Source organism: Etheostoma cragini, chromosome 1 (assembly GCF_013103735.1).
Source record: "Etheostoma cragini isolate CJK2018 chromosome 1, CSU_Ecrag_1.0, whole genome shotgun sequence".
Lineage (NCBI taxonomy): Eukaryota > Metazoa > Chordata > Actinopteri > Perciformes > Percidae > Etheostoma > Etheostoma cragini.
This window is the reverse complement of record NC_048407.1, coordinates 27,516,113-27,541,608: the sequence shown is the minus strand read 5'-3', so window position 1 is coordinate 27,541,608 and position 25,496 is coordinate 27,516,113. Positions and strand designations below refer to the sequence as shown.

General features: G+C 41.2%; 1 protein-coding gene and 1 long non-coding RNA gene across 5 annotated transcripts in view; one reads left to right on the top strand and one right to left on the bottom strand.

Annotated features, from left to right (window-relative positions):
• Positions 1 to 1,324, bottom strand: part of LOC117947458 — a 107,484-nt gene extending 106,160 nt beyond the window's left edge. For both annotated transcript variants that reach the window (XR_004657243.1, XR_004657242.1), the window contains exons 1-2: positions 1,274 to 1,324; positions 349 to 454 (exon numbers count right to left, since the gene is read on the bottom strand). This is a non-coding gene — a long non-coding RNA (uncharacterized LOC117947458). The remainder of the gene's footprint in view (positions 1 to 348; positions 455 to 1,273) is intronic.
• A 17,339-nt stretch (positions 1,325 to 18,663) lies between these two features.
• On the top strand, positions 18,664 to 24,462 carry irx6a (iroquois homeobox 6a). Of its 3 annotated transcripts, none has more exons than XM_034876542.1 (7): positions 18,664 to 19,145; positions 20,314 to 20,595; positions 21,354 to 21,463; positions 21,754 to 22,049; positions 22,235 to 22,909; positions 23,504 to 23,615; positions 24,046 to 24,462. In XM_034876542.1, exons 1-6 carry the CDS (start codon positions 19,080 to 19,082, stop codon positions 23,608 to 23,610), a joined length of 1,536 nt encoding a protein of 511 aa, XP_034732433.1. In that variant the 5' UTR covers positions 18,664 to 19,079; the 3' UTR covers positions 23,611 to 23,615; positions 24,046 to 24,462. The 3 variants fall into 3 exon arrangements, with proteins under 3 accessions (XP_034732433.1, XP_034732443.1, XP_034732452.1); XM_034876552.1 differs by having other exon boundaries at positions 18,666 to 19,145; positions 20,364 to 20,595; XM_034876561.1 differs by lacking the exon at positions 20,314 to 20,595 and having other exon boundaries at positions 18,666 to 19,145.
• Positions 24,463 to 25,496: the final 1,034 nt, after the last annotated feature.

Here is a 25,496-nt window from a genome sequence, read left to right as displayed (position 1 = left end):
TTATGGGCCTTTAAGTAGCAGCCAGGCCTGAAATGTGACTCTAGGGCTCGCGGGCTGTCGATGAGGAGGCAAGACTCCTTAGAGAGAAACAGTGGAACAGGGACACAGAGGGATGGGGACTGAACAAAAACTTAATCTATAAATATGAACGTAAGAGAAAGAGGTGGTGGGGCGCTTACCGAGATAAACACAGCAACATAGAGCAAGCTCCGTATCTAGGTAAACGGAACAGGTAGAATATGGGAAGCCGACTAAAAAATCGAAACTAATTATCGACAATTTAAATAACTTCCAGGATTCAATAGAATCATGAATGACAGGCATGACACAGTTAGATTTGTTGCTTACCTGTATGACATGTTGCAGGTTTGAGTTCCCCCAAACTGACGTATGCACCGGTTATCTTTTCATATGACCGGCTCACTGTAGCTCCTTCCTCTTTAACCATTTAATCCTGCAAAGGAAAAATAAAAAAAAGTTCACAAACTTAATGAACTCAATTCAGTGGGACAAAGTGAGTCTTTAAAATGATTAAGAGTCACATTCTATTACTATTCACATTTAAGATAGATTACTAAATCTAAAACATTTGGTTTAGATGCAGGTGTATACAAATATAAATAAAGAAGTGCCTCAATAAAGAACCATATCTGACTTTTATTATTTATCCTAAATACCATTATGCCCTCTCAGAACGTTATTGTTACCTGTTACATTGCTAGTTATTGCTGGTTTATGCATAAACCCACATGAACCATCCTATGAATGGTGCTTAAAACATTACTCATTTTTCACTCACATCAATATTATTACCTTTCCCTCTCTCCCCTGTATTTATAACCTCACCTATTTATTTCCATCAAGGGCTACTGTACTACTACACCCCTATTCTATTTCACTTCTACAATGTTGTCCCATTACTTTAGCATAATTAAACGGTGTGAAAGATGCAAATCATCTTTACAGTACTACAGCAGAATAAGAAAATAACCATGTGTCTTGCTACTAGGGGCAAAAACAGTGTATTGAGAGATGCAACATGGTCTGTACTGATCAAATGGAATGACAAAATAAGTGTATGTGCTGTCATCTGTGTGTGATAATGTCTGTTCGGAGCCCTCGTCCTGGGTTTGGAGCTTACGATGATAACCCCATTAAGATATCAGGCTTTAATTCAACAGCTTTCCAGATAAAAAAAAGGATTAATCAATAGCATCTTTCCCTAAACCTTCTCTCATTGTTTTTTTGTAAGCTTATCAAGTAAGGACTCAACTTTACATCTGCAATTTAACTCCAAACAACGCCAGGCTCCAGTAAAACCCTGGAGAAAGCAAGCAGACACCATCAGTTGATCTATCGTGGCATCTCCTCACTGAAGAGGGTACAGAAACATCAAATCCCCCTGAAATGACGTCTGAACATCAATACATGGTCCCCGCCCCTCCAATGTGACAGTAAAAGCCATATTGATTTCCACCCAGATTAAGGATACTATTGGGAGCAATTTAAACACACAAGCTGAAGTGTCTCGGCCCAATTGTGAGTGATGTCTTCCACCATGTATAATCACGCCAGCACTGTACATTTTGGACTAGCAAGATCATAGAAATTTTAAGGATTGGAACGACGTCGGAGGGAGGGAGGGATCGATTGATAGATAGTCTCTCAGATGCATCGTTTTTTGCAACATTTTCTTTTTCTGTATCATATCTGCGAATTGAATTTGAAAACAACATGTTGTCTCAGCTAGCCAACTTATGAACATCGTTCGTGACATTTATGAGCCTATGCTTAATGGTTGACCCAACTTTTCAAAAGCAAGCAAATTACTAGCTAGCTAGTAGAACTACTCGAAGTAATCAACAGTAACGCTACATCTTAAATTGAGGTTTGTGGTCAATAGTTAGCATTAGTGTTTACTGATGTAAAGGCTAGCTTGCTAAACCTTGCAAGCCTACCTAGCTAGCTAGCTAAAAATAAGGTTTAGCAAGTAACGTTAATGAGTTAGCCTAGCTTTGTTGGTGAGTTTATTAGCTAGCTAGATACTGTAGTAACGTAGTAAATAATGTCCACGCTGAAAGAAAACAGCTTTATATGGTAAAAAATTGCATCTTACTGATGTTAGTTACACAGGCCAGACGTGCAGTTTCAGGACTCTAGCGTTGACATTTCAAGCAAAACAAACTGCGCGCGCGTTTGTCACTCCCCAATGTGAGTCGAGTGCAACTTTGATTCGCGCATGCTCGGATTTAAACGGTTTACAGCACAACGTGTCATACGGAATTTGGTGAAATCTATGAAATAATTAACTTTGCTCATTACAAACAATAACAGAAGAGGGAAATCATTTCAAAAACGTTTTAGCTATCTATAATTCTGTCCATGAATGTTTGATTGCTAATGTTAGCTCAAAACGCCATTCAACTGACAACCTTAGTTGTGTTTGATTGCCAACTTGTAGCCAGCAGTGAACTAACTTCGTTAAGCATAGGTCCATTTTTATTCTGTATTGATATTACAGAAGTCTCTCATTAGCATTTTGTAGGCCATTGTCGCATAGTGACGCATGTGCGGCTCAAATCTGCACTCGACTCACATTGGGAAGTGACAGCGTTCATCAGTCGGACATCCTGCCTTCGTGTTCCGCGTGTTTTTCCAAAGCTTGGTGGCAACAAACATTACGCTGCATTACTGCCACCCGCCTAAGTGGTTGAGTCAGTGTTAATTACCCGGGAAGGACAAAAAAAGCGCCATCTCTCTCTTTCTCAAATACCTGAATAAACTGGCATGTGTTGTTATTACTTGAATTTCAGAAATTTGATATCTGGAAAATAATGATAAAGGATAAAGAAGCAAAATAAAGTCAATTGAAAACAAAAAAAAACGTTAAAGATGTAAAAATAGGCTACTATTGGCAAAACAAGTCTATTGGCAAACACTGCAACATACTCAGGTGATCAGGCATTTTAGTTTTTAGGCTGTTATTAGCACCATAGAACACCAGAATTATGATTATTTAAGATATTGACAAAAATAATTTAAAAATGTGTTGTCATTTCATTATATTCTAGGCTACAGCCTAAATAAAATATGTAGGCTATTTGCGTTATCCTAAGATTTTACCGTTTTCATTTTTTAGATGTATCACCTAGAGACTATAAATTGCATAGGATGTCTTAGCACATACTAATTATGGGTAAAGGGTGTACTCACATATTCTTCTCTAGCCAGCTTGTGTCTCCTTCTGGATTTGAGGTTATACCAACATGTTAACCATCATTCATGACCCTCATATTTACAGCACAGATGCACCCAGGCACCTACAGATGTGCATGCACACATACACACCCATTGGGTCTATCCAGACTTTCTTTCCCCCAGCTGCGCTGCAGCGCTGAGACCATGTATCCTGATGGCACTGATGATGCTTCATGCAGACCTGAGGCCTCTGAAGGTTAACTCCCTGACCTATCCGTGGTCTCCTGGCTGAGGGTTGCTCTGATAGATTGGCCTGCTCACAGATAGAGAAGCTGTCCTAGTGTATAACTGAACAGAGAGGGCACAATACTATAATCCAGTTTCTATTGTTTTACATTTCATTTTAGATAGATCTCAATAATTATGTCTTTATCTTAGCAGCTTCTAGTTGTTTTAGCACCATCCTATCTCTTAATCATAGGCCGTTAATATTACAGTCTTCCTTTTCAATATATCCGCTGATAGCTTGTGACACCTGCACAATATTCGGTTTTATTTTGTCTGTGCGTACTTAAGGTGTTTCTATGTATGTGTGATATTGATGATGTTTTTCTTCCGACACATTTCCATTAACAGCTTCATGGTTGAACGCAGTATGCATGCAATATGTTTTTCTTTATTATACTGTACACAAAAGCAGCACCAATCATAAGGATTCTATGTATCTGACCTTGATACACTTACATCACAAACAAATAAAGTGTATAACTGAAATAAGGTAGTTTTGGGTTGTGTTTGCATGGCCTTTGATCAGCAGTGTTTCCTTCTGTTGAGGGTTCATCCTCTCAGTACACACTGCCTGCTAGGCATCTTTACACAATATCCCACGTGGGGAAACCAACTGGGTGAAATAGTAAAGGAGGAGGGGCTGGGACGGGAGGCAGAGGAAATACTGTGAGGGATAAGAAAGAGGGCACAAAGCTAGAGAGATGAATGAAACATAGGGTTAAGAGACGGATGAAAGACTGTGTGAAAAAACAGAGCAGAAACAACGTTTTATCGAATGAAACTAAGCAACATCACATTCGGTGTTGGAGATCAATTGAAGCATAGGTGAGACCTGAAGATGCGTGCACTTGAACTTGGCTAAATGTTGCTCTTGAACATGGAATAGGAAGGTACTGCGAAAAACAAGCCATTAGAGCTGGTTCAGGTAAACAAAATAGGACTCCAGCAAGAACAAGCAACACTGAAGGGTTGGGGGGTGGGTGGTTGTCTTTGAAGTGGCTCGGAGTATTCCCCTGACACTTGGGAGATATTTATTTGAATAATGCGCAGATTCACACCCGAGTGAGCAGAGATCTGTACGGTGGGTGGGAAGATGACAGGGTTTAATTTCCAACTCTATTGTGAGGGGTAGGGACAATGAGGGAGGGAGGGATAGAGAGAGAGAGAGAAAGAGAGAGGAAGAGAGAGAGGGAGTGAAGAGACAAGGGTATTAAAGAGAGAGAAAACGAGCTATATGAGGTGAGGAAGCAAGATGGAAGAATATTGGATCCCCTGAAAACATTTTGACATTTTAAACCTAAGGCAGTTGGTAGGCAGTAAATAAAGGTAATGGAATCAATAGCAGTCAGTGATAAGGGGATAAAGCAGCTAAATATGAAATACAGCCTAACAAAATGCTATGGATTTCCAATGGGGCCACGTGACAGCTGCTTTGAAATGCAAATAGCAATTTATGCACATTGTCCTTCCCGGCATGGCCACCTATTGATCGGCTAAAACAAATTCTATTGATCATTGAATATTTAATGGGGATAATTAAATCTCTCATGGAGGTACTTACACCCCATTTCCAGTTTTCATCGTCTTTCTCAGGAGACCAGTCTTTGACTCACTGAAGCTTGAGGACTGCTCGATGAAGAATAGCGCACAGCTAATTGCAATAAAACTAGATATTGAGTTTATTCTGAGAATATTGAGCAGGCTGTTGCCTGTCAACCTGCGTGTTCCTTACACAGGAAAAGACATGTCTGGTAAAAAGGTAAAGTGAAAATAACATTGTACCATTCTAATTGAGGCTGCCAATTATCAGCAAACGCTAAATGTACCTGCCTTACGTAACATTTCACAGAATTAGTGTATTGAGAATCATACAACTTGGATCCAAATTATGTCTGGCTAGATTTCCTTGGTGGCTGGGTGAGAAAGGAAGACTTTAATGAAAAGAAAACAGATAAAGGTAAAATGAGATAGGGTGGTAAAAATTTGAGCTTAATTAAAATTAAATGAGCTGGATTTACCTGGTTGAATATTTGTATAAGCTTGTTGCTGTAGGAGTAGCATACACAGGTCAAATGTGTACCATTTATGTGAATGCACTCAAAGGGACCAAAAGGAAATGGTGCAAAATCCCCAAAGGCAATGGTACAGTACAATCTTGAACATTTAACTGGAAAGCATGTAACTTGACACAATAGTAAGAACATTAGCGTCTTGTGAGGTCCCATTATTGTCCTTTTCCGTCTGTGCCATATTACAGTGTACTTTCTGTACAAAAATGCACAGAACCTGTATTTTCTGGTGTGTATTGTGGTTTAAGAAGCAGCTAAAGAAGGAGCAATATTTTATGACCAACAAACTCTGGTCTTGAAGTTCCTGTCGTATTGCAGATAATAAAAAGTGAGTTACTTTAAATACACGACATGCAATCAATCCAGCTCTGTAATGACTTAATCAGGTGTGTACTGGACACATACAAATAAAGTTCGTAATCAATCTTTTCATCTGACTGTGTCTTTGACAGCAAACAAGCCTAATACCCAAGATGTTATGTCGTCGCTCCCAGCTCTCAGGGGCCACTGTTCTCTCATCGGGAGCCAGAACCTGAAAATGTCCTTACACTGATGGTGCAAAAACATAAGGGAAGAAATATCTCCCTAATCGATTGACATAATTTATGACATTAAGGGACTGGCAAACAGGAAAAGGTTGCTGTCAGGATAGTATTAGAGGGCAGCTCTTACTGCATAGGCCAGTGTTAAAAAAGTGCTAATCAATAGCCCTTTTATTAGTGACCGCAATCAATGTACCGGTGACTGAGTGAGCCAATTAACGCTATCGACCGCCTAGGCAGAAGAAAGAGAAGAAGAGAAGTGGATGGGGGTGTAAGAGAGAGATAGCAAAGAAAATATGGAAGACGATAGCAGAGGATGTCTTCTTCGGTTCTTGTTTTCCTTCTCATCAGTAGGGAGGGGGCATCTGGAGAAGACCAGATTCCCACCGAGCAAGAGGCCCCAGGGGTCTGCGGCTGAGGACACCCTGACAGAAAGCAGAGTACGCCTATCTCCCTGGAGGAAGTGTGTGTGTGTGTATGTGTGTGAGTGTGGGGGGGGGGGGGATTTAAGAGAAGCTGCTGCCCACCCCACAACACCCACATTCGTGCACATCATCCACTAGTGCTGGGGCTGAACTGTACTGGGAACACAACACCACTCGCCTTCTCACCGCTGGTTCTGAATAGTAATGAGGTCACAGGGCTGTAAAGTCTCTGTGCATGCTCAACTCCACCTTTCTCCCCAAGATCCTGAACAGTGTGTGCGTGCGTGCGTGCGTTTGTCCGTGCGTGTGCGTGTCACCGTGTATGTGAGATAACCTGGGCCCAAGGCCAATGTTACTTAATTTCCTATTGTCTATGTACAATTCTAAAACTGCATGTGGCATTAAACTTCACGGCTGCTGGATTCCTCTGAGCTTTCTCCAAAACATCAGCTTTTTATGAGCTAAGAAAAACAGAGCTGTTATCCACTTTGTGACAATACATTTCTCAGTCAAATGGATTTTTAAAAATGTTTTAGCTTAGGAAGTGGGATAATGCTCTCAACCCGTAAACTAAAAATGAATCATTCAATTTCTTAAAAAAAAATGTGAAGGCACAAGATACATGGAGTGTCTACATGTATGTAGGTTGAAAAAAGTTTGCGTTTCACCATCCAGTGTTGTGTTTTATTGTGATTGAATTGGTCTTTGTCTTGTGATTCATCAATTGTAAACAAAAACTGTAAATGGGAGTTAGTATAGTTAGTATAACTATTGGCATATTTTCAACTGGTGTCCCTTGCCAGATTCCAAAAGGTATCCAATAGAATAGAACAACGTTGCCTGTAGAGGTTAATCATATCTGTAGAATGATTACCATGCCATACCAAAGCTCAAATGTTATTGTAACAATTTCTGCAGCTCAGAAAATCTGAAGCATCCCATCACACCTTCTCAGTAGCAGAGGGGCTCTGCTGACATTCAAGCCCCCCCCCCATGTATTTGTGAATGGGGTCAGAAGGACATCTGCTTTATGTCAGCTTGCAGTGAGGCACTTGGCTCAGGGGTTATCAGGCTAACTCTATCAGCGTGTGGTCGGAACATGGACCTCACCTTCCTGAAGGAAACCCTCCAAACCGGCGTGCCGACAGCTTGAGGAGGTGCAACGGAGAGAGAGGAGAGGAAGGACTGGCGTGAGGTGGAAGGAAGAGCGTCTGTAGGAAATGACAATGCGTGTGAAGCGATAAGCCCCTGGCAAGGACCCTAACACCCTCGGGGTGGACTGGGGGATACAAGACTTAAGCCTCAGTGCTCAGTCCTATGACTGTCCCTGATGACCCTGCCCAGCCGGCCCATTGCTAAGAATGTATTCACTTGCTATCTGACACAAAGTGTACTGTACTGTAGTTAGGCTACTGTTGTTTCAAAACATTTTTCATACAACTTGACGAGTAGAAGTGAAATAACTGATCTGAAAATGCATTTAGGAACATTTGAAAAAAAGGTAGCTCATTCAATCTTCTCAATTCTAGAGCCGTACTCATAGATATCATGTAATTCCAAATATACTGAATAAAAAATGTGATTACGTACTGTATGTCCTTGTATTATCTGTTTAAATACAGTGTGTGCACAATATGTGATATTGATTGCTACTTTATGTATTAATCATTCTGTATTTATATAATGTGGGTTCTTGTAGGAAGATCTTTTGCAATAAAATGTTCCTTACATCTAGAAATCAAGTCTTATCAAATGATTGAATTGCCCAAAACATATGTAAAAGTACAATGACTTGCTTAACAATGCCAAAAAGATGATCAAGAAAAGTGTGCATCATTTTAATTACCTTTAAAAATGAGTAAATGTCACTTGTTATAGACACAAATGTTAAATTGCTAGCTGTGAGGAGTGTTAACAAATGAAACACATTACAGCCCAGTACATCAGAATCTGTTCAGTTAAGCATAAAATAAATATTGTACCTGTCTTTTCATCCTATTATCATTTTAATCGCATAACGAAACTCGTAGACAGTGCGTATGGATTTAAACCATAGCTCGCTGAAATCACAGTAGTATTTTAGACTTTTGTTGAGAGAGAGAGTGATAGAGAGAGAGAGAGAGAGAAAGAGAGAGAGAGAGAGGGAAACTATACTATGTCTCCTGTATGGGAGGAAAGGTGTCCATCTCAGGACAATACTTGACCTGAGTGCTTCTACAGATTGTAAATATGCAAAGGTCAAGACAGGCTAAACACAGAGAGCTGAGGTATGGTGAGGAAGAGAGTGAGTGCTGGATGTAAATGCAGTCCGGCTCATCCCACAGATATGCACTTAATCTAGAGTACAATAGCAGGATGCTCCAGTTCTTACCCCGATTAAACTTATTTTAAGGAACTGATAGGTCAAGTGACGCTGAGGGCCAAAAAGAGCAGAACATGGAGGAACAAATGCAGTCTCCAGTCTCCGGGCTCCATTCTGCAAAAATATTGCCAGCAGTTTGTTATGAGGGAGCCTCAGATGAAGAGGAGTGAAGTTAGATGCAGAAACAGGGCTGAGTGAGCAGATTGGATGGCCGCGTAGTTTTATCACTCTTCCACTGCATTTGCTCTCCTACAGGCAAAGGTCAGGCAAGTACTACATCCACACAACCTGCAGTGCAGACACGCACACACACACACACACACACACACACACACACACACACAGATGCAAAAAAGCAGTCACCAGACGAACAGACTTACAAGACACAGACAATGGTAATGAAGGTAACAGCACCATAAATTTCTGCCTGGTGAAAATGTTCATGGTTTGATCCGAGGGAACACAAGGTGACATGTAGACACCTTTCCTGCCTGCTGCCCCTGTAGCTATAAATAATTGCTCATTGTGTTATCTTCTTTTTTTGCAGGAATATTGTCAGGTTACAATAATCTGACCTCTTTTGTTGTTTGAGCTGGGGTGCTTTATTGCAGCACTGAGCCCTTTATTACACAACGTGTTCGGTTACCATAACCTCCCTGTTGATAAAATCATAACCAGGATCAATGCTGTAAGCCAGCTTCTCAGCTTTAGATTTTGTAAATTGTATCAACATGTGTTTGTTCTGTTAGCCAAACTACTGAATGAAACTGTCTGCCACTCCACCAAAGAGTAAAATGGATGCACCTATTCCTCCGCACGGAAATACAGGTTGCATTGAAGTGTGGAAACATCCACATCCGATCACTTAAACTTAAAGATTACTTTTTTTATCCCATGCAACACCAATGTGAAATTTGTCCTGGGAGCAACTTTGTCTTCAGTGTGTTGTTTAAAGACACTTTCACATGCGGGCAGGAGGACTAGAGGAAACCTTAAAGGACGGTGTTTGAAGGACGACTGAGCCACAGCCGGCCAAAATCAAAGACTCATTGAAAAGACAAGTGTAACCACGGCCACAGCTGAGTAGGCCTACTGAGCACAATGGTTGAAATCCTACAGTTACATACTTCTTAATATGGAGCAGGTTGTTTTATTAATCTCTAAACTGATAAAGTTAGCTGACAACAGCATTAGCACGTTGGCTTCCAAAGGGGAGAAAGAGCCGTCTTTAGGATCAATTTAGATGGTATCTCATATGTTTAGCTATCAGATTATTAAAATGTATTATTTCCCTAGGATGGAACAGTTCATTTGACCCCCCTCCAAGAGAATCTTTGCTTAAACATTGCTTTTGAGTTGTGTTATGACAGAGTTCTGGAAGAATAAAGCTTTTTTTTAATCTACAGTCACCCTTAATGTATTACAATATTTGATAATGAAAATGTATGTAATCTTTTTGGATACTTCTTGTACTGAGGTGCAATTACACTTATGTGTACACAAACAAATAGAAATTATAAGTGTTATTATTTGTTTGCATTTTTTCTGCTCCTAGGTAAAACACTCACGTTACTTTGTCACTGGCGCTCACTTCAATCTGTGTGTGTTTCCCCCCACTATTTAGCCTAAAGGTAACACCATATATTTACTTGCAACACCTTGGGGTGACACTGCTGTGCTTGCCGCTTGGAATTTAAGCCGTGCTAAAGAGCTGTTTTACAGCCCCCTCAGACATCGCCTGTGTCAATTTGTTTTCCCACAAGCAATGTAAACATAACACTTGCTGAAGGACCCTCATTCAGCCGTATATTTAAAAGGAATGCTGCCCCCCCCTCCCCCCGCACCACTTTTCTGTCCATATTTTACCCCTTATCGGTCTCTGAACAAATATCCTTGAGATAAATAGAGGGCACATCTCCATTCTAGATATTACAACCTCAAAATGGAAAACATCTTGAACTGAGCATGGAAAGAGGATCCTTAAAGGAGCCAAGTTGTATTTCAAGGATACTGCTCCCTTATTTAGAGGCGTCCGTGTGACCCCAGAGCAGAGGGGGGGCCTCGTGGAGATCTGATCCAGTCCTATTGCTTTCTCCAAAGTAAGCTTGACAATCCGCAAATCAGAAATTAGCCTTAACAAGGCAAAGTTGAAACAAAAGTGTGCGTTTTTTTCTGTAATCTGATGGTGTCTTGGCCATGAGGCCAAGGTCAAGGTTCGCTCAGTAACCGTGTACTACGCTCGTTTACATTAACCAGAGAAAGGACTAATCAAAGGTATATGATTTCACCCTCTATACAGTTAACAGGACCTTTTGATGTTGACAACCATGTAACATCTGCTTTTAAGTTGGATGGATTGAGGGAGCCCCATTCTGTTTTGTTTTTTCTTTTCTTTTTTTTGTCCTCGGGTAGATCCATATTGGGCAACAAAAAAAGACGGGGAAAAAAGCGTTGCTCAGGCCTACAAACAGAGCTTAAATTCGGAACTTCTTTTTTTCTTCTCACAACCTGAAAATTAAATCAACCAGGGAATATTTTTTTGTGATTTTGATTTAAAATAAAAATGACTGCAGAATATAAAAAGAGAATTAACTTATTGTATTTGTAGTCACTGTTTGAGATAAAGAGAGTAGTTTGAGTCACATTGGATCACTCTGAGTTTGTCGAACCTCTTTGTGTCTTAAGACTAAACCCATCAATGGTTAGGGGGCAAGCAGAAGTGTCAGGTTTTTGAACATGGACAAGAAAATATCCCATCATTAGCTATATATGTACCTACAAGTACTTTTAGCCGCATCTGGATCGAGTTGGGAATCGACCATGAAGGGACCTCCGCTGGCTGAGCAGCAAAATGAGGAACAGAGGACCCGAACGATTGAACTGCCATTGGTAGAATTGCAATTTCCATCCTATCGGGGGCTCGGGTTGAGAATCGGGGGGCCTGGGTGTCTATCCAGCTTACACAAAAATCTGTCTGGTAATAGTTAGCGCTGAGCTGGCACACTTACCTGGACATGAAATCAATCAGGTCAATGTTCTTATAGCTGGAGCAAACCCAGAGCTAAGTGATGATGACTACCAATTGGTTGCTACGTCTTTTTCTTTCCAGGTTGTACAATCAAAACAAAGAAAATGTGCCTACTTTAATGGAAGATAGATTTTCACTTACTTTTTTTTCACCAGTGTAATACAAGCCTAATTCACCTCAGTACATAACTTTGCCTTTTCCTTTCTTTGCCTTGACCTATGGGAGAAAAATCAAAGTGGATATGCGGAAGGCTTTAGAAAAAGAGACATTTTCCCTTCACTGCATTGGGCCTCTGAACTTTCAACTGAACTTTTAGCATGTGGTAAACGCTACATTGATGTGATCAAAATTGACACTGCTATGCTACGAGAGAAGAAAGAGCTGCTCAGCATTCTCCATCATCATAGACCCACATTGTGTACACACCCACACACACACACACATACACTTACACATGCACAACCCACTCAAAAGTTCACAGTCCAAGCTCACTGCCAGGAACCAAGAAGAAAAAATCCAAAACAATCTATTTTTTTATTCTTAAAGAAGAGCAAATCTAACTGTCAGCTCAGTGAGGATTATTCCACCACGGTTGGCTCCCCAACTTCCCCACCGTAATCCACCCAAAAAACTCTTGGTGAAGCCTTTCAAAACAATTTATGCAAACAAACATCAAGCACAGCTATTTGTATTGGCACCACTTTGCAGTAAACCAGACTGAACCTAGACCAGATGGGGCTGGGCCTTTTCTGTCGCCGTGTGGTGCAACACTAGAGGCAGCTCAGCAGAGCAGTGTCTTCTGTAATGGAGAGTGTTTCAATGTTTAGACATTCCCCACTTTTGGGTGTACATGTGTGTATGTGTGGTTGATTACCACAAGGGCACATGAAACCACAAGGGAAATATTGCAACCATTGCTGCAATGTGTTGTCATTTTATTTACAAACCTTTACTTGTTTTCATTTTATCCTTAAAGCAGACCATTGTCTATACCCACTGGGTTGTAGATGTACTTAACATCTCATAGTGTGCAAACTCTTTCAAGCACTTTCTACTCTACTCAACTCTTGACTCCACATAGTGGTTAACTAATAGTGTGTTAAACAGTGATAACCAGTTGCCTTTGGCTCAGAGTTGTGCTGCACAATGTACAAGTTCCTCTGCCTGGAAAATATGGCTAAACATGAGAGAAAAGATGCCGATTTATACCGTGACCTGTCTGGTGTTGACAGTGGTGGCTGTGCTGTGGCCGGTAATTGGACTGACAGTAATAGGAACTGTCTTTCTGCCTCTGTGGGCCCTAGAGATGGGCCACAATACTGCTCAAGATTTAACAGCTGCAGTCAGATGGAAACCATGTAACTGCAATTTTCCTCGTCTTCCTCTTTCTTCCTCCGTTTGAACGCTGACATGATCATTTATGAGTTGAGTGAATTTCATGACCCTCGGGCCCTTGAAAACCTGGTCAACCGCCAACATGCGATTTCAGAAATACATGGTTGTCAATGAGAAAATGAGCCCTCCATTCGTCATTCCAGAGGAACTTGGTTTTTTGCAGATACATGTATTTACCCGACAGCAGCGTTTTGCTGCTGCTGGCCCTCCGCCTTGAGGGAAAGTTGGGTTTGAAGTCAGCATCCATCTTGGCGAAGACCACACATACACAAACACATAGATAGTAGCAGGGAGGTAGCCTACACAGACTTCCTTATTTCTGATGACTGAAAATACATATTTGATCAAATTTGGGTCCAAATGTGAATGTTAAATCATGAGGAGACGCAGATCCACGCAATGCCACTGCAGGAGCTTTGACACACCCAGAATAGACCTGTACACACTTGCCGTCAAGAGAACACATCGACAAAGAGCCTAAGGCCCAGAGATGAAAGACGGCACATAGATCCACACGTCATATGATCGACCCACAACCTACCTGTCCACAGACAAACACACACTTAAACACACACACACACAAACACACATCCCCTGACACCCTAGGGAGAAAATAGACACATTCCTCCCACTCGTTCGCGGTCTCTCTATCTCTCTTACACACACCTACACTCACACAAGCTGTGCAAGCCCTGGCACACTCTCTCCATAAGCAGTTATTTCCCATAGTCACTGCCAGCAGTCTTTCTCTCTCTCTCTCTTTCTCTCTCTCTCAGTGACAAGCTACAAATCCCTGACACCACCACTGATGATAGCTTTACAGTAGAGCCTCAAGGGGACTCTGCCAGCAGGCGCACACAAACAACACACACATGCCTCTTTCTTTTTCCCTCTCCTTCTCCCAGGAGCCCCAGGGGCCTCTGGGATATGTGGCTCCCAACACAAAATGCCTAGGGTTTGTTTGAGTTAAACATCTGACTACAAGCAATCAAAGTCGCTAGAAGTACAAGTGAAACACCAATTATGCCAGTACATTAATGTACAGATCTATGTTGAAATTGTGAAAAAAACAAACCAAAAATACATATGTGTAATTATGTCCTTTCAAGATACAAATTGTCTTTAAAAGGCAAGATACCAATCAAAGCATATCACAGCACAGTGACTCTACTTAAACAGATATCAATCTTGGACTGTCATTAGTTATCATCCTTTTTTTCACACCACATTGATTTATTGAGACAGTTGTCATGTCATACTCACCCTTTTTCTTTTTTTTCTCTGTTTGATGAAGCTTTAATGACTCCCTCTGTGTGCTGTAATTATTCAGCAGCCCTGGGGATGTTTGTTTTGGTGTTAACCGGTCACTGCTGTGACCACATCCACCGTTGCTCTCGATAATATTCATTACTTTTCTTTCCATTTTGGATAATTTTGCAGTACTAATAAATGTTCTTCGTGGGGGCCGTTTCTGTGGATGTAGTGTGTGTGTGTGTGTGTGTAAGTGTGTGTGTGTGTGTGTATAATAATTCCAGATCACAAGTGCCTTGGATTTATTGGCATATACCAATTTGGCTTTAATGAGATCACACACCTCCAGGTAGGTGCAGCTTCATCCCCTGCTCGGCTCGGGCTTCTCCCTCCGTCTCTCAGTCTGTCTGCCCTTATTACCATTTCAACAACCCCCCAACACCTCCACCTCCACCACCACCGCTGCTGCTTCCCATCTGATGAAAAACCAGAAAGGCTTTGTGTGGTTCATTAAGTCAGCATAGGAAATGTATTAAGTAGGAGAATAGGGCTGGGAGCTATTGAGTGTTGACTTAACCTTTCCAGTTTTTTTTCCCCTCTTTCTTTTTCCACCCAGTGATGCTTCTAATGTAGAATGCGTGCATTACTCAGTCTCATTAGTAACCGCATGTTTCTTAGAACAAGATATAATGGAGGTTTGGACTTGCTTTTTCTTAAATAACATGAGTGAGTGTACTATGAGGGTGAATGCCTTTGTCAGCTATTATTTGAAGGTTCTTTTGCATGAACAGTTTTGGGTCAAATGGGATGTCTACAAATTCTAACTGCTAAATAGAGTTTGTTATTGCCTGTTTCAAGCAGGCATGCCTTGTTGCACGATGCAAATGTTCCCCAAAAGTTTTCCGCTTGTTGCTTGTTAGCTTGAAGTTTGCCGAAGCAACACACAGAGAGCGGAAAGTAAGGGACACTTGGCGCTGGATGTCAGGCAATTATCCTGGAAATGTACTTCCATTGCTCCAGACTATTGCTATTGCGTTTGACTGTTACCATTAATGTGGTTCTCCAAAGAGGAATATGTGAATTTTTCCAACTTCTTTACAGTATTACTTTTACTTTTTGATATAAATGATACATGATTTAAGCCCAGGGTGGTGTGTGTGGACTGGGACAGAGGCTTGAACTTAAGTACGGCCTGACAGCTTACGGGTTGGCTAGTACCTGAAGCTGCTCTCTGTGATAGGATCTTGTTGCTATTACATGAACACTCCTGGGAGAGTAGTACTCTAAAGTACTTAAAACCAGAAATCCTCAACAGAGGGTCTTTGACACATTGAAAGTTTAAAATACAATGCAAAATTTTTATTGCGAAGATATATTGGCCTATTTTTCAGAAAAAAATGTACACATTGTAGATAAGCTTGCTATAGGTATGTTAGCCACTGGTAGCCATACAGTTAGGCTCACAACGTCACTGCGCCTTCCAGTATGTTTAACATTAAAACGTGATGCATAAATAATATCGATTTCTTTTCATCCATTCTGCACAGCTGAATATGCAACTCAATGTGTGGTAGGGTCCCTACTTGGTCTCTTGTTTAGTTTAGGAGTCCCTGGTTTAAAACAAATGTTGTAGACCCCTGCTCTAAACTTTGCCAATAGTAATTCCATTCAGGAAAACATCTGAGGAAAATAAATCACTAATTGCCCTTCTCAGCCATTTAGCTGCTAAAAAACAAAAACTTGTTTCAATGTGATAACTAAATAATCCAGACAAAACACTCATTGTCTCATTTTGGGGTTGTCACACCTTTTAGAGGGAAGGGCACTGTGGCCAGTCTGCCATTACAATTAGTATTAATTTTGGCCTGATTCAGTGGGATCTACACTGACTGCTGGACATGCATTATGCATGAGTCTGTCCATATGCACTTGGGCCATCATGCATGCCCTTGCAGAAAAGCATCGACCACCGGCACGCAATTACATTTAGCTTGTTTCAATCTTCTCTGTGTGCACATTCCCCTATGGATTAACGCTTTAGGCATAAAAGTGTGCATTTTCTGTAGACAATAAATTCTGATTTCCAGCATTAACGGTTAATGGAAAGTTAAATTAAAGTTATTGTTGACATCTGTGTTATTCCCATTTAAACTCTTGCCACTGTCCACGTAAAAGCATTTCTCCACATTTAATGAATTTTTAAGATAAACTGGAGTGTTCCTTCAGGGAATGAAGCTCAATAAATGATTTGGAAACCCATTGGATTGTCTGATTGCTGATTGATGTTTTGGAGATACGCTGTTTTCCTCCTTCAGATATCCAATCCGGAACACTGGACCGAACACACATGTCCATTGCCTTTTTCACCTTTTGTCCCGAGACTGTTTTCATTCATGCCACAAGGACACATTCACATATAAAGTATAAATATGTATTCATAAATAGTTATTATAATCAAGTTGGCTTGGCCCTTTCACTTTTAGATATAACTGATTTTAAGTTATTTGCACTATGGCCACTTTTGAGTAAGTTTGCAACTTAAAATGATTGGTGTGCAGAATGAGCCTGGTTCTTAGATAACATGTCAGTAAGTGAGATGCCTGGCAATGAACATTGAAAGAATCAACAAGTTAAAGGGAAAAAATATTAAGTAATTATTATTTTTTTTAATGAATAAAAACCACATGAAAGCTCATGTTTGGTAATGTGGGGAACAATGCTTAGTTTTGAGGACCAACAAGTTTCCTGGTGTAACTTAGTTGCCTGTCAGAAAGAACACCAAAGAACTTGGTGTGTGTAAGACTTGCTGTTGCCTGTGGGTGTTTACTGCAGGCACTTCCCAGAGCCTGGACCATGACCACTCTGTCCACATCCATCTCTGTGAAAAATCTCTTGATGGGAGATCTTCATCTCCTACACGCGGCTCTTTAGCGCCCCTCGGAGAGGAAGCCCATTATCGCAGAAGCGTCTCCAAGGGAGGACACGCGATAGCTATCAGTTATGGAGAGGCACGGCAGCGAGGATTTTGGCACAAGGTATCAATTGTGACAACGGAAATCTTACATAGCCCTAGATAGTCAGAAACAGGCAGATCATATGACTTAGTAGGACTGATCATCGTTGTCACTGTCAACACAAATATAGTGTGTATAGGGGAATGATAGACACCCCCTCCCTCCCCCCCCCTCCCTATCCCAGCTCAACATCACACGAGGAGGGGGCTCAGCTTGTTTATGTTTATGGGAGGGAGCGAGAAAACTGGTGATGGTTGAGCTGCTGATCTAATAAGGCTTAAAATTATTTCTCGTTTCATTCACTGTGAGGCAGCATCATCCCTTACCCATCTTTCAAGTGAGCATCATTCAATTAAAATGCAATTCTCGTAGCCCCCTTCAACGGATATTTAATTAGACTGGAGATTGGGGCTTCCACTGTCTTTTTTTCTTTAAGCACAGCTCTTCGGATTTCACCTCTAAGGCATATTTTCACTCTGTTACTCGTTGGTTAAACAAGGGCATGTATCCATTTGTTAATTGATACAATTACGCATTACGCGTAATGGTCACGTAGGTCTCCAGGCGAGCATCAATCACTGGTCTATTGACCTGCCAAAAACCCCTCTAACCGGTCCTGCTGGGACTGCATCTCCCTCTAATAGAGAAAGATAGAAACATCATCGTCATTAACTCCGGGACGGACCTCTGGCCAGAGAGCCAGAGGCGAACAGGGGTCGAGTTAAAAAACAATAATAACAATAAGACGTTAGATGTTTTTATTCAACCAGCTTTGATTGTGATAGATTGTGAATACTTTTCTTTCTTTTTTTTTCTTTTTTTACTGAAAATGTTTAGCAGACATTCTAGTTTACATGTTTGATTATTCGCATGGGTGGAAAAAGTAATCTCTTCTGCTGCATGTGTATGTGTTTCTTTATTTCTAATTCATTTAACTTCACAAAGGGTTTCCATATGTTGCCATGCTACAAATCAATAATGATCAACTATAATACAATTTTTGCCAGATGTTATATCAGCAAATCTGTGAAGAATTCTATTACAAAAGTGGGACATGACTGTGTACAGTGCACCTTAAGAAAACCCTGCGTTGAACGTGATTGGCAAAGACATTATTCTATCCTTGGTACCCTGCCGTTCCGGGATTACAGTGACGTCACGCTGATACCCTTGCATGGATGAATGCTAAAGAACTATAGAGCCACAAATAATAGCACAAGCAGAGTCCATATCTTGCAAGTCTTACGTTATCCTTTAAGCCTCCTTCAGCGAACACAACAACAATTTTTTTTTGCACTTAATGACGCTTAATTTCATTTCTTATCGGGTCCTTTGGGGGGATTATTCATTCATATAAAACAATCTGCAGCTGGTACCATCCTAAAGTCTCCCTCCTATGAGTGAAGTCATCTATTATTGAGCGAAAGGCCGTGCGTGGAAATGTGTGTAAGACGGTGGATTTGAAGTTGAATTGGTTGCAATCGATCAAGGGTGAAGAATATTGCAGATGGTAACAAAAGAAGCAGCAATGTCTTTCTCTCAATTTGGATACCCCTACAATGCAACTTCCCAGGTAAGCCTCTTTCCTTTTTATTTCTCCTAAGTGTTGTGTACATACACACACTCACGCACCCACAAACAAACACACACACGCAAACACACACACACACAAATGACATTTTTGTGGTTTATTGTCTTCTATTGCAGTACAGTCAGAGCACATTTCTCTATAAGAAACATTTGTGACTGAGTGACTGCGTTGACAGTATTGACAGCTTTTTTCGCGTGGTGCTTTTGTGGTTGAACCAAATATCGATATACGCGCACCCGTGTCCAATTACACTGAATTATGAATGAACTCACGTGTTTTTCTGATGACAATAGAGATGAATGTCACTTATTGCTCACTACGAGGTGTAAGTGAACTGTAACGCACGCTGTACACGTTCGCAAACTTTCTATATGAATGGGACGTGTGGGATTTCTAGACACCTTGCATTATCCTGAAAGCTATTTATAACTCAATTCAAGTGGTTTGTTTACATTGTGAGACACCATCGTAGCGCCTAATGACAAGTTCAGAGAAGTTCAAGTCGATCAGGGGACAAAAGTTACTCCCATGGAAAAGTTGTCACACAACTTTTATCTCGAAATTATTTTAACTTTCAATACATAATATAGGCTATACAATCAATTAAAAAAAGGTGGTTCTGATAAGGTGGTGATTTACATGTACAGTGATACTACTTTTTTTTTAAATTTATTTTGAACCCAATGATACACTAGACTCAATGATACACTCTTACGCATGGATTGCGCACACCTCTTTCCACCTTAATATCCACTGAACAAAAATAAAATTATATTATTTATTATAACATGAGAAGGGACGATGAGGTGATATGCTTATTACACGGGTTCACAATGCAATATATTTTTTCCCTCTCTTATTTCAGGAATTCTCTGAAAAGTGACTTACCTTGAAATAAGACAGGTCACAAGTAGGCTAGAGATAATAACGCCTGATTCAGGATAAGTGAACTGATGTAAACTAAAAGCAAGCTCACATATTCACTCGTTTGGGAATTTCAAGGCTCAACACTAAATCTGACCGAGCAACTTAACTCAGATATCTTTTTGCAGTGCATCAGCCACATTCACTTCAGAGTTGTCACAGGCATCCTGAAAGCCAGAGCTGAAACAGCCAATGACCATGTCTGTCCACGATTCTCTTCATGCAGTTTTTCGTGTCGGCAAACCCCAGTACGACTTGCTGCGATTCGATTTCCAGGTCGGTCTCTGACGGGACAGCCGGCACCCAGACCGCCGCTGCCGCCGCCGCCGCCGCTGCCACCTTCTGCTGCCCGTCCTATGAGAACCGGCTCCTGGCGAGCAGCCGGACGGAGCTGAACGCAGCGCTGGGGATGTACAGCTCACCGTACGCCGCAGCGGCTGCCGCCAGCCAGAATTACGCCAACTACTTCCCCTACAGCACCGACCCATCCGCTATCTACTCCACTCTGGTGGGCATCAGCCTTATCCGATCCGCAAAGGGGGGGAAGGGGGGCTCAGGCTGATCGATCAACTGGGTTTTGTGCATCAATTTATCACTGCAAGCGTGTCTTTCTTGACATGCCATTTAATCCAGCATCCAGTCTTATCTCCTTCCCCTTAAAAAGAAGTCAAAAATCCTGACACTCAGGTGAGGGGAAGGAGTGTAGAAGCAATGCAGATGAACTTGTCTTATTTGAGTCAAATGTAATTTAATTACTGTAAGTAATAGTCCTTATCCTACGTTGTTTACATGTTTGCATATTGCTGAGCCTGCATTTGAAGAAAAAGTTAAATTATACTTATGCTTCAATATATACTTAAATCTACTACTCTGCCAAAATTGTTCACTTTGAGAAAGTACAATTTTAGAGTGGATACAGGATGAAATGCCTTGTTAAGAGGATACTTTGCAGTGCAGCGGGGACTTTTATTTTTTTATTCTCTTATTTTCAACACCTGGAGTCAGCCAAAATGCATTCTGCTTTTCATATAATAATAATAAATACCATTCTAATCATGTTTAGCATATTGTATCTTAAACCTGTGAAGATACATTAAAAAAGACATAATTATCTCATGTATTTTCACTCTTGGTTAGAGCGATTTGTTATTGATTCAGGAGCATAAAAATAGCAAATGTCTTCATTATTTTTTTTTTCAAAAATCATCAAAATGCAGAGAAATAATGAACGCTGTATACTTATAACAACCTTATTGTCTTTTACAGAATCCACAGTATGACATTAAGGACAGCACAGGCACTTTACACTCTGGCATCACTCAAACCGCTGCATACTATCCATATGACCATTCACTTGGACAGTATCAATATGACAGGTAAATTCTATGTTTATTTTTATCCCCCATGTGTAATTATGAGTGTAAGCCAACCTGCAGAAACGTATTCTACCACTGATTATTAAAAGCAGCCATTCAGTGGGGGAATTTGCCACGTTTGGATCAAGTCAGAGTGTAACTCCATACTGATACCTTCATGGAGCCAAGCTGTATATATTTCAAACAGCAGGGATTTGGGCTTTAGGATGTCTGAGTGAGAAGTCTTTGACATCCTTCCTTCACTACACTAACATCCTCTCTCTGTATGTTTGTGTGTGTCCCTTTTCCAGATACGGGACAGTGGACTTTAATGGCACAGCCAGAAGAAAGAACGCAACTCGTGAAACCACCAGCACTCTGAAAACATGGTTGTATGAGCATCGCAAGAACCCCTACCCAACCAAGGGAGAGAAGATCATGCTGGCCATCATCACCAAAATGACCCTCACCCAGGTGTCCACTTGGTTCGCCAACGCCAGGAGGAGACTAAAGAAGGAGAACAAGATGACCTGGTCACCAAAGAATAAGGCCACCGATGACAGGAAGGATGACTTTAACAAGAGCGAGCAAGATTGTGTCACCAAAGGTAATACTTTGTCTATAAATACCACGACTTACACTAAATATATAGCGAAACACAGTTGCCAATCATGTGGACCAAAAATAAAACAAAGTAAGTTTGAGTGAAAAAAACGTTTTCTAAACATACGTCTCTATGAGTTCATAATACCATAAACAGTGTTAACTAAAACTGTCCTATCTTCCATGCAGATTCTAGTGATTGCAAGGAGGAGAAGGATCTGCATCTGAGTGATCTAGATGACATGGATGATGACGACTGTGACAAGCTGGACAGTGACTGTGAAAAGGTGGCTGCCGATGAGCACGACCTCCAGAGGGTCATGGCGGTATCTGGAGCCCCTCAAAAGAGAGACTGCAGCTCCGAGTTGCACCTGAGTTTAACTAACAACTTCCACGCATTCCCCTGCGCCATCAAAAGTGCCACCACCCTCCCTCCTCTTCCGTCTGACTTCCTGGATCCTGTGTTGTCTAAGGCACCCTCCTTGACCGGCCCCGCAGGAACAGTGTCCCTGTCTCACTTTGAAGCATCTGATAAGCCTCGGATTTGGTCTCTGGCACGTACGGCGGCTTCCGGGGTCATACTGAGCCCTCAGCAGCATGGCTCGGAGCAGAGGACAGGCAACACCACAGGGGACTGCCAGCTCCAGAGCGCCAGGCTTACGGGGGCTCTTACTGGACATTGTGGGGCCATGAGAGGCCTCCATGAATCTGGCAGTGCCACCAATACTGAGAGCCCGTTCTCTGATGGCTCATCCTTGCACTCAAAAGTTTATGGCACTGGCAGCTACAGTCACAAGGACATCCAACTGCACTGTTCATCCTATGCTGCACTCCCAGACACATGTCAGTACTCCACTATTGAAGGTATGTCATCTTGTACCTGCAATACCAGATTACAAGGGCTAGAAGTTGGTATCACATGTAGAGGTTTTCTGTGCAGTGGCGGTTCTAGGCCATTGAAAATAGAGGGATGGGACCAGGGGCCCGCCTGGGATTTTGGGTGTACCAAATATTTTAAGCATTTTAAGTGTTACCTACATAGGTTTGGTTCTACAAAAGTCTAACAATAAACATATAACAATAATCACAAGTACACTCACTCAGTGTTAACCTACATTTTATTTATCACTGCACATAGACAATATCCCCTCTTTGGGGATCAAGGTGGGGTTAGAAATATATGTAAATATTTCCAATTAGGGTGGCTGGGGGGGGAATCAAGGCTTAATATTATGGGGGCACTGGCCACCCTCTCGCCACCACCCCCAGAACAACCAATTTGTTATAAAGATTATAATTCCAATTGTCTAGTATCTTAAGGAACACCAGCATCGCCCACTACTTTTAAAACCTGTTCTATGTGTTGTTGGATGTAGAAAAGTCTCTCTAAGGTTATGAGTGAGGAGACGCTTTTACCTGAGGCAACTTTCTTAGTTATGCTTTTATTTGGGTGCGTAGGATTCTCTGGTGGCAAAGCAGAGACACAGTCAACTGACCTGAGTGAAGCATGCGGGACCGTGCAGGATGACAAGGTCACTGCGTTTAGACCGGTGATGAAGAGGTGAAGCAGGTGAGAGGCTGCACTGAACTGGAAGAAACCAGTGAAGTCACGACACAGACAGACACACACACACACACACACACACACACACACACAAACATGGGGCATGGAACAACACCCTCAAACACTCACAGGTGAACAAGGACACTCATAAACACTCACTTTTTGTTAAATAGGTGTTGCTTAATCTCATTTTTTAAATTTGATCTCATTATAGTTATTGTAAAATGGCAAGGGACAGGTTAGTAATATGCATGATGCATGATTTATAAAGTAATGGATAATAATCATCCAAACATTTGACAGAAATTCATGTTTCTGTTCCAATCATGTTAAAAGTATATAAAGCATGTAAAGACTGTTTATTCCTTCTCATTTTGGGAGATTATTTAATATTATTTAATATATTTAATTCCTGCTTTGTTTTTTTCTCTGCTAGATTGCTGTAACCTGTGCCACAATAAGTAAGGGACATTTATTATGCACTAACGGACACACCGGCTGAGTAGAGGCCTCATCGTGACACCTGGGAGCTACCTGGCGCTGCTGCAGTGAGAAGCTGTCAAACTATGGACGTGTCTATCATTTTGCACAACTTTGTTTTTATGGTGTAAAAGACTTTATGCAAAAAAATTCTAGATGCAAAAGTATGAGAATGGCTAAATAAAAACGGCCGGTTTTGTGTATGGCAATCGTGTAGTGTAGCAAACCTATTTATTTCTCTCTGTATTTATTATTTTGTTATCCTGTCTGTTTGTTTATTATCTGATGTGTTTATTGGTTGAATTTCTTTGAGTGTTTTGTTACATGTTGGGTTTTACTGTGGCTTCGTGTCATTTTGCCTGATGTAAAAGAAAAAAAAAGCTTGTCGGACATAAAGGTGACCATAAAAGGACCGGATCCCCCTGTGTTGCTCGTGGACCTGGAGGATTTTTGTCATTGTGTTAAAAAAAAATGTGAGCTTGTTCTGTGTTTGCCTACCATGGCTTTTTTTTTCTAAGAATACAATGTGTTTTTTCTAAGAGCTTTCCTTGTCTGTGTCATGGTTATTTATAGATTTTAGAGCTCAACGTCCTATCGGCCAATTAAAACATTTGCGGATGTGCATTTGATCAAAGTTTATCATCTTGACTCGACGCGTAAAGCCGCAGCGCTGACGGATCGGTCATAATTCAGAGGAGGACGTGAGTGAAATCCACAAGTTGCGGAAGAAAGGGGACATCATCCCTCTATTGTCAGCATCTAATCAGAAGTGGCATCGAACACTTTGTTAATGTTCAGGCCGAGCAACGAGGCAGGAACACAGGATGAATGCTGCTTTGTCCCCTGTGTAGCGAGCCGCTGCACTAACTTAAGACTGTGTTAATTAAAAGGTCATTTGTAGGATCAAACCCGGCAGAGAAATCCACATGGTCCATCAAAGTCCGTTTGATTTGGCTGTTTTGACTATTATGGTCCGGCTCGTTATCGGCTGACTTCTGTGACTCTCCTACACACAGCTCTGTAATAACATGATCACTGTAGTCCATGATGCGCGCTGACGGTGTGAACAACTTTTCCATCCTCACATTCAAAACTTTTAAATACAAACAGTTTCGTAGCAAATGTCAACCGAGTGCTGTGTAAACCAAATGCGGCTGGGACCTGGATTTTGACGCACCATCCTGCACAGTCTGCAAAAATAAAAACAAAACCTTTGACAAGACTATGTGAAACGTGTATTACTTTAAATGGCAAATGATGTAAAATTCTCGTGTCGTCTTGTCTGCCTAAAGCTCAAAGGGAAAAACTGTTATAGCGGGATATAATTTAAACTGTTTAAATTATATTATTAAATCAATAATTTCCTTGTCTTACTATGTTGCCTTTTTGACTTTGATCTCCTGTCTT

Excerpts from the sequence above, each read along its gene's own strand:
- irx6a (XM_034876542.1), top strand. The coding sequence starts at position 19,080 with ATGGTAACAAAAGAAGCAGCAATGTCTTTCTCTCAATTTGGATACCCC. Across the intron at positions 21,464-21,753 it reads GGACAGTATCAATATGACAG|ATACGGGACAGTGGACTTTA; the intron begins GTAAATTCTATG and ends TCCCTTTTCCAG. Across the intron at positions 22,910-23,503 it reads TCAGTACTCCACTATTGAAG|GATTCTCTGGTGGCAAAGCA; the intron begins GTATGTCATCTT and ends TTGGGTGCGTAG.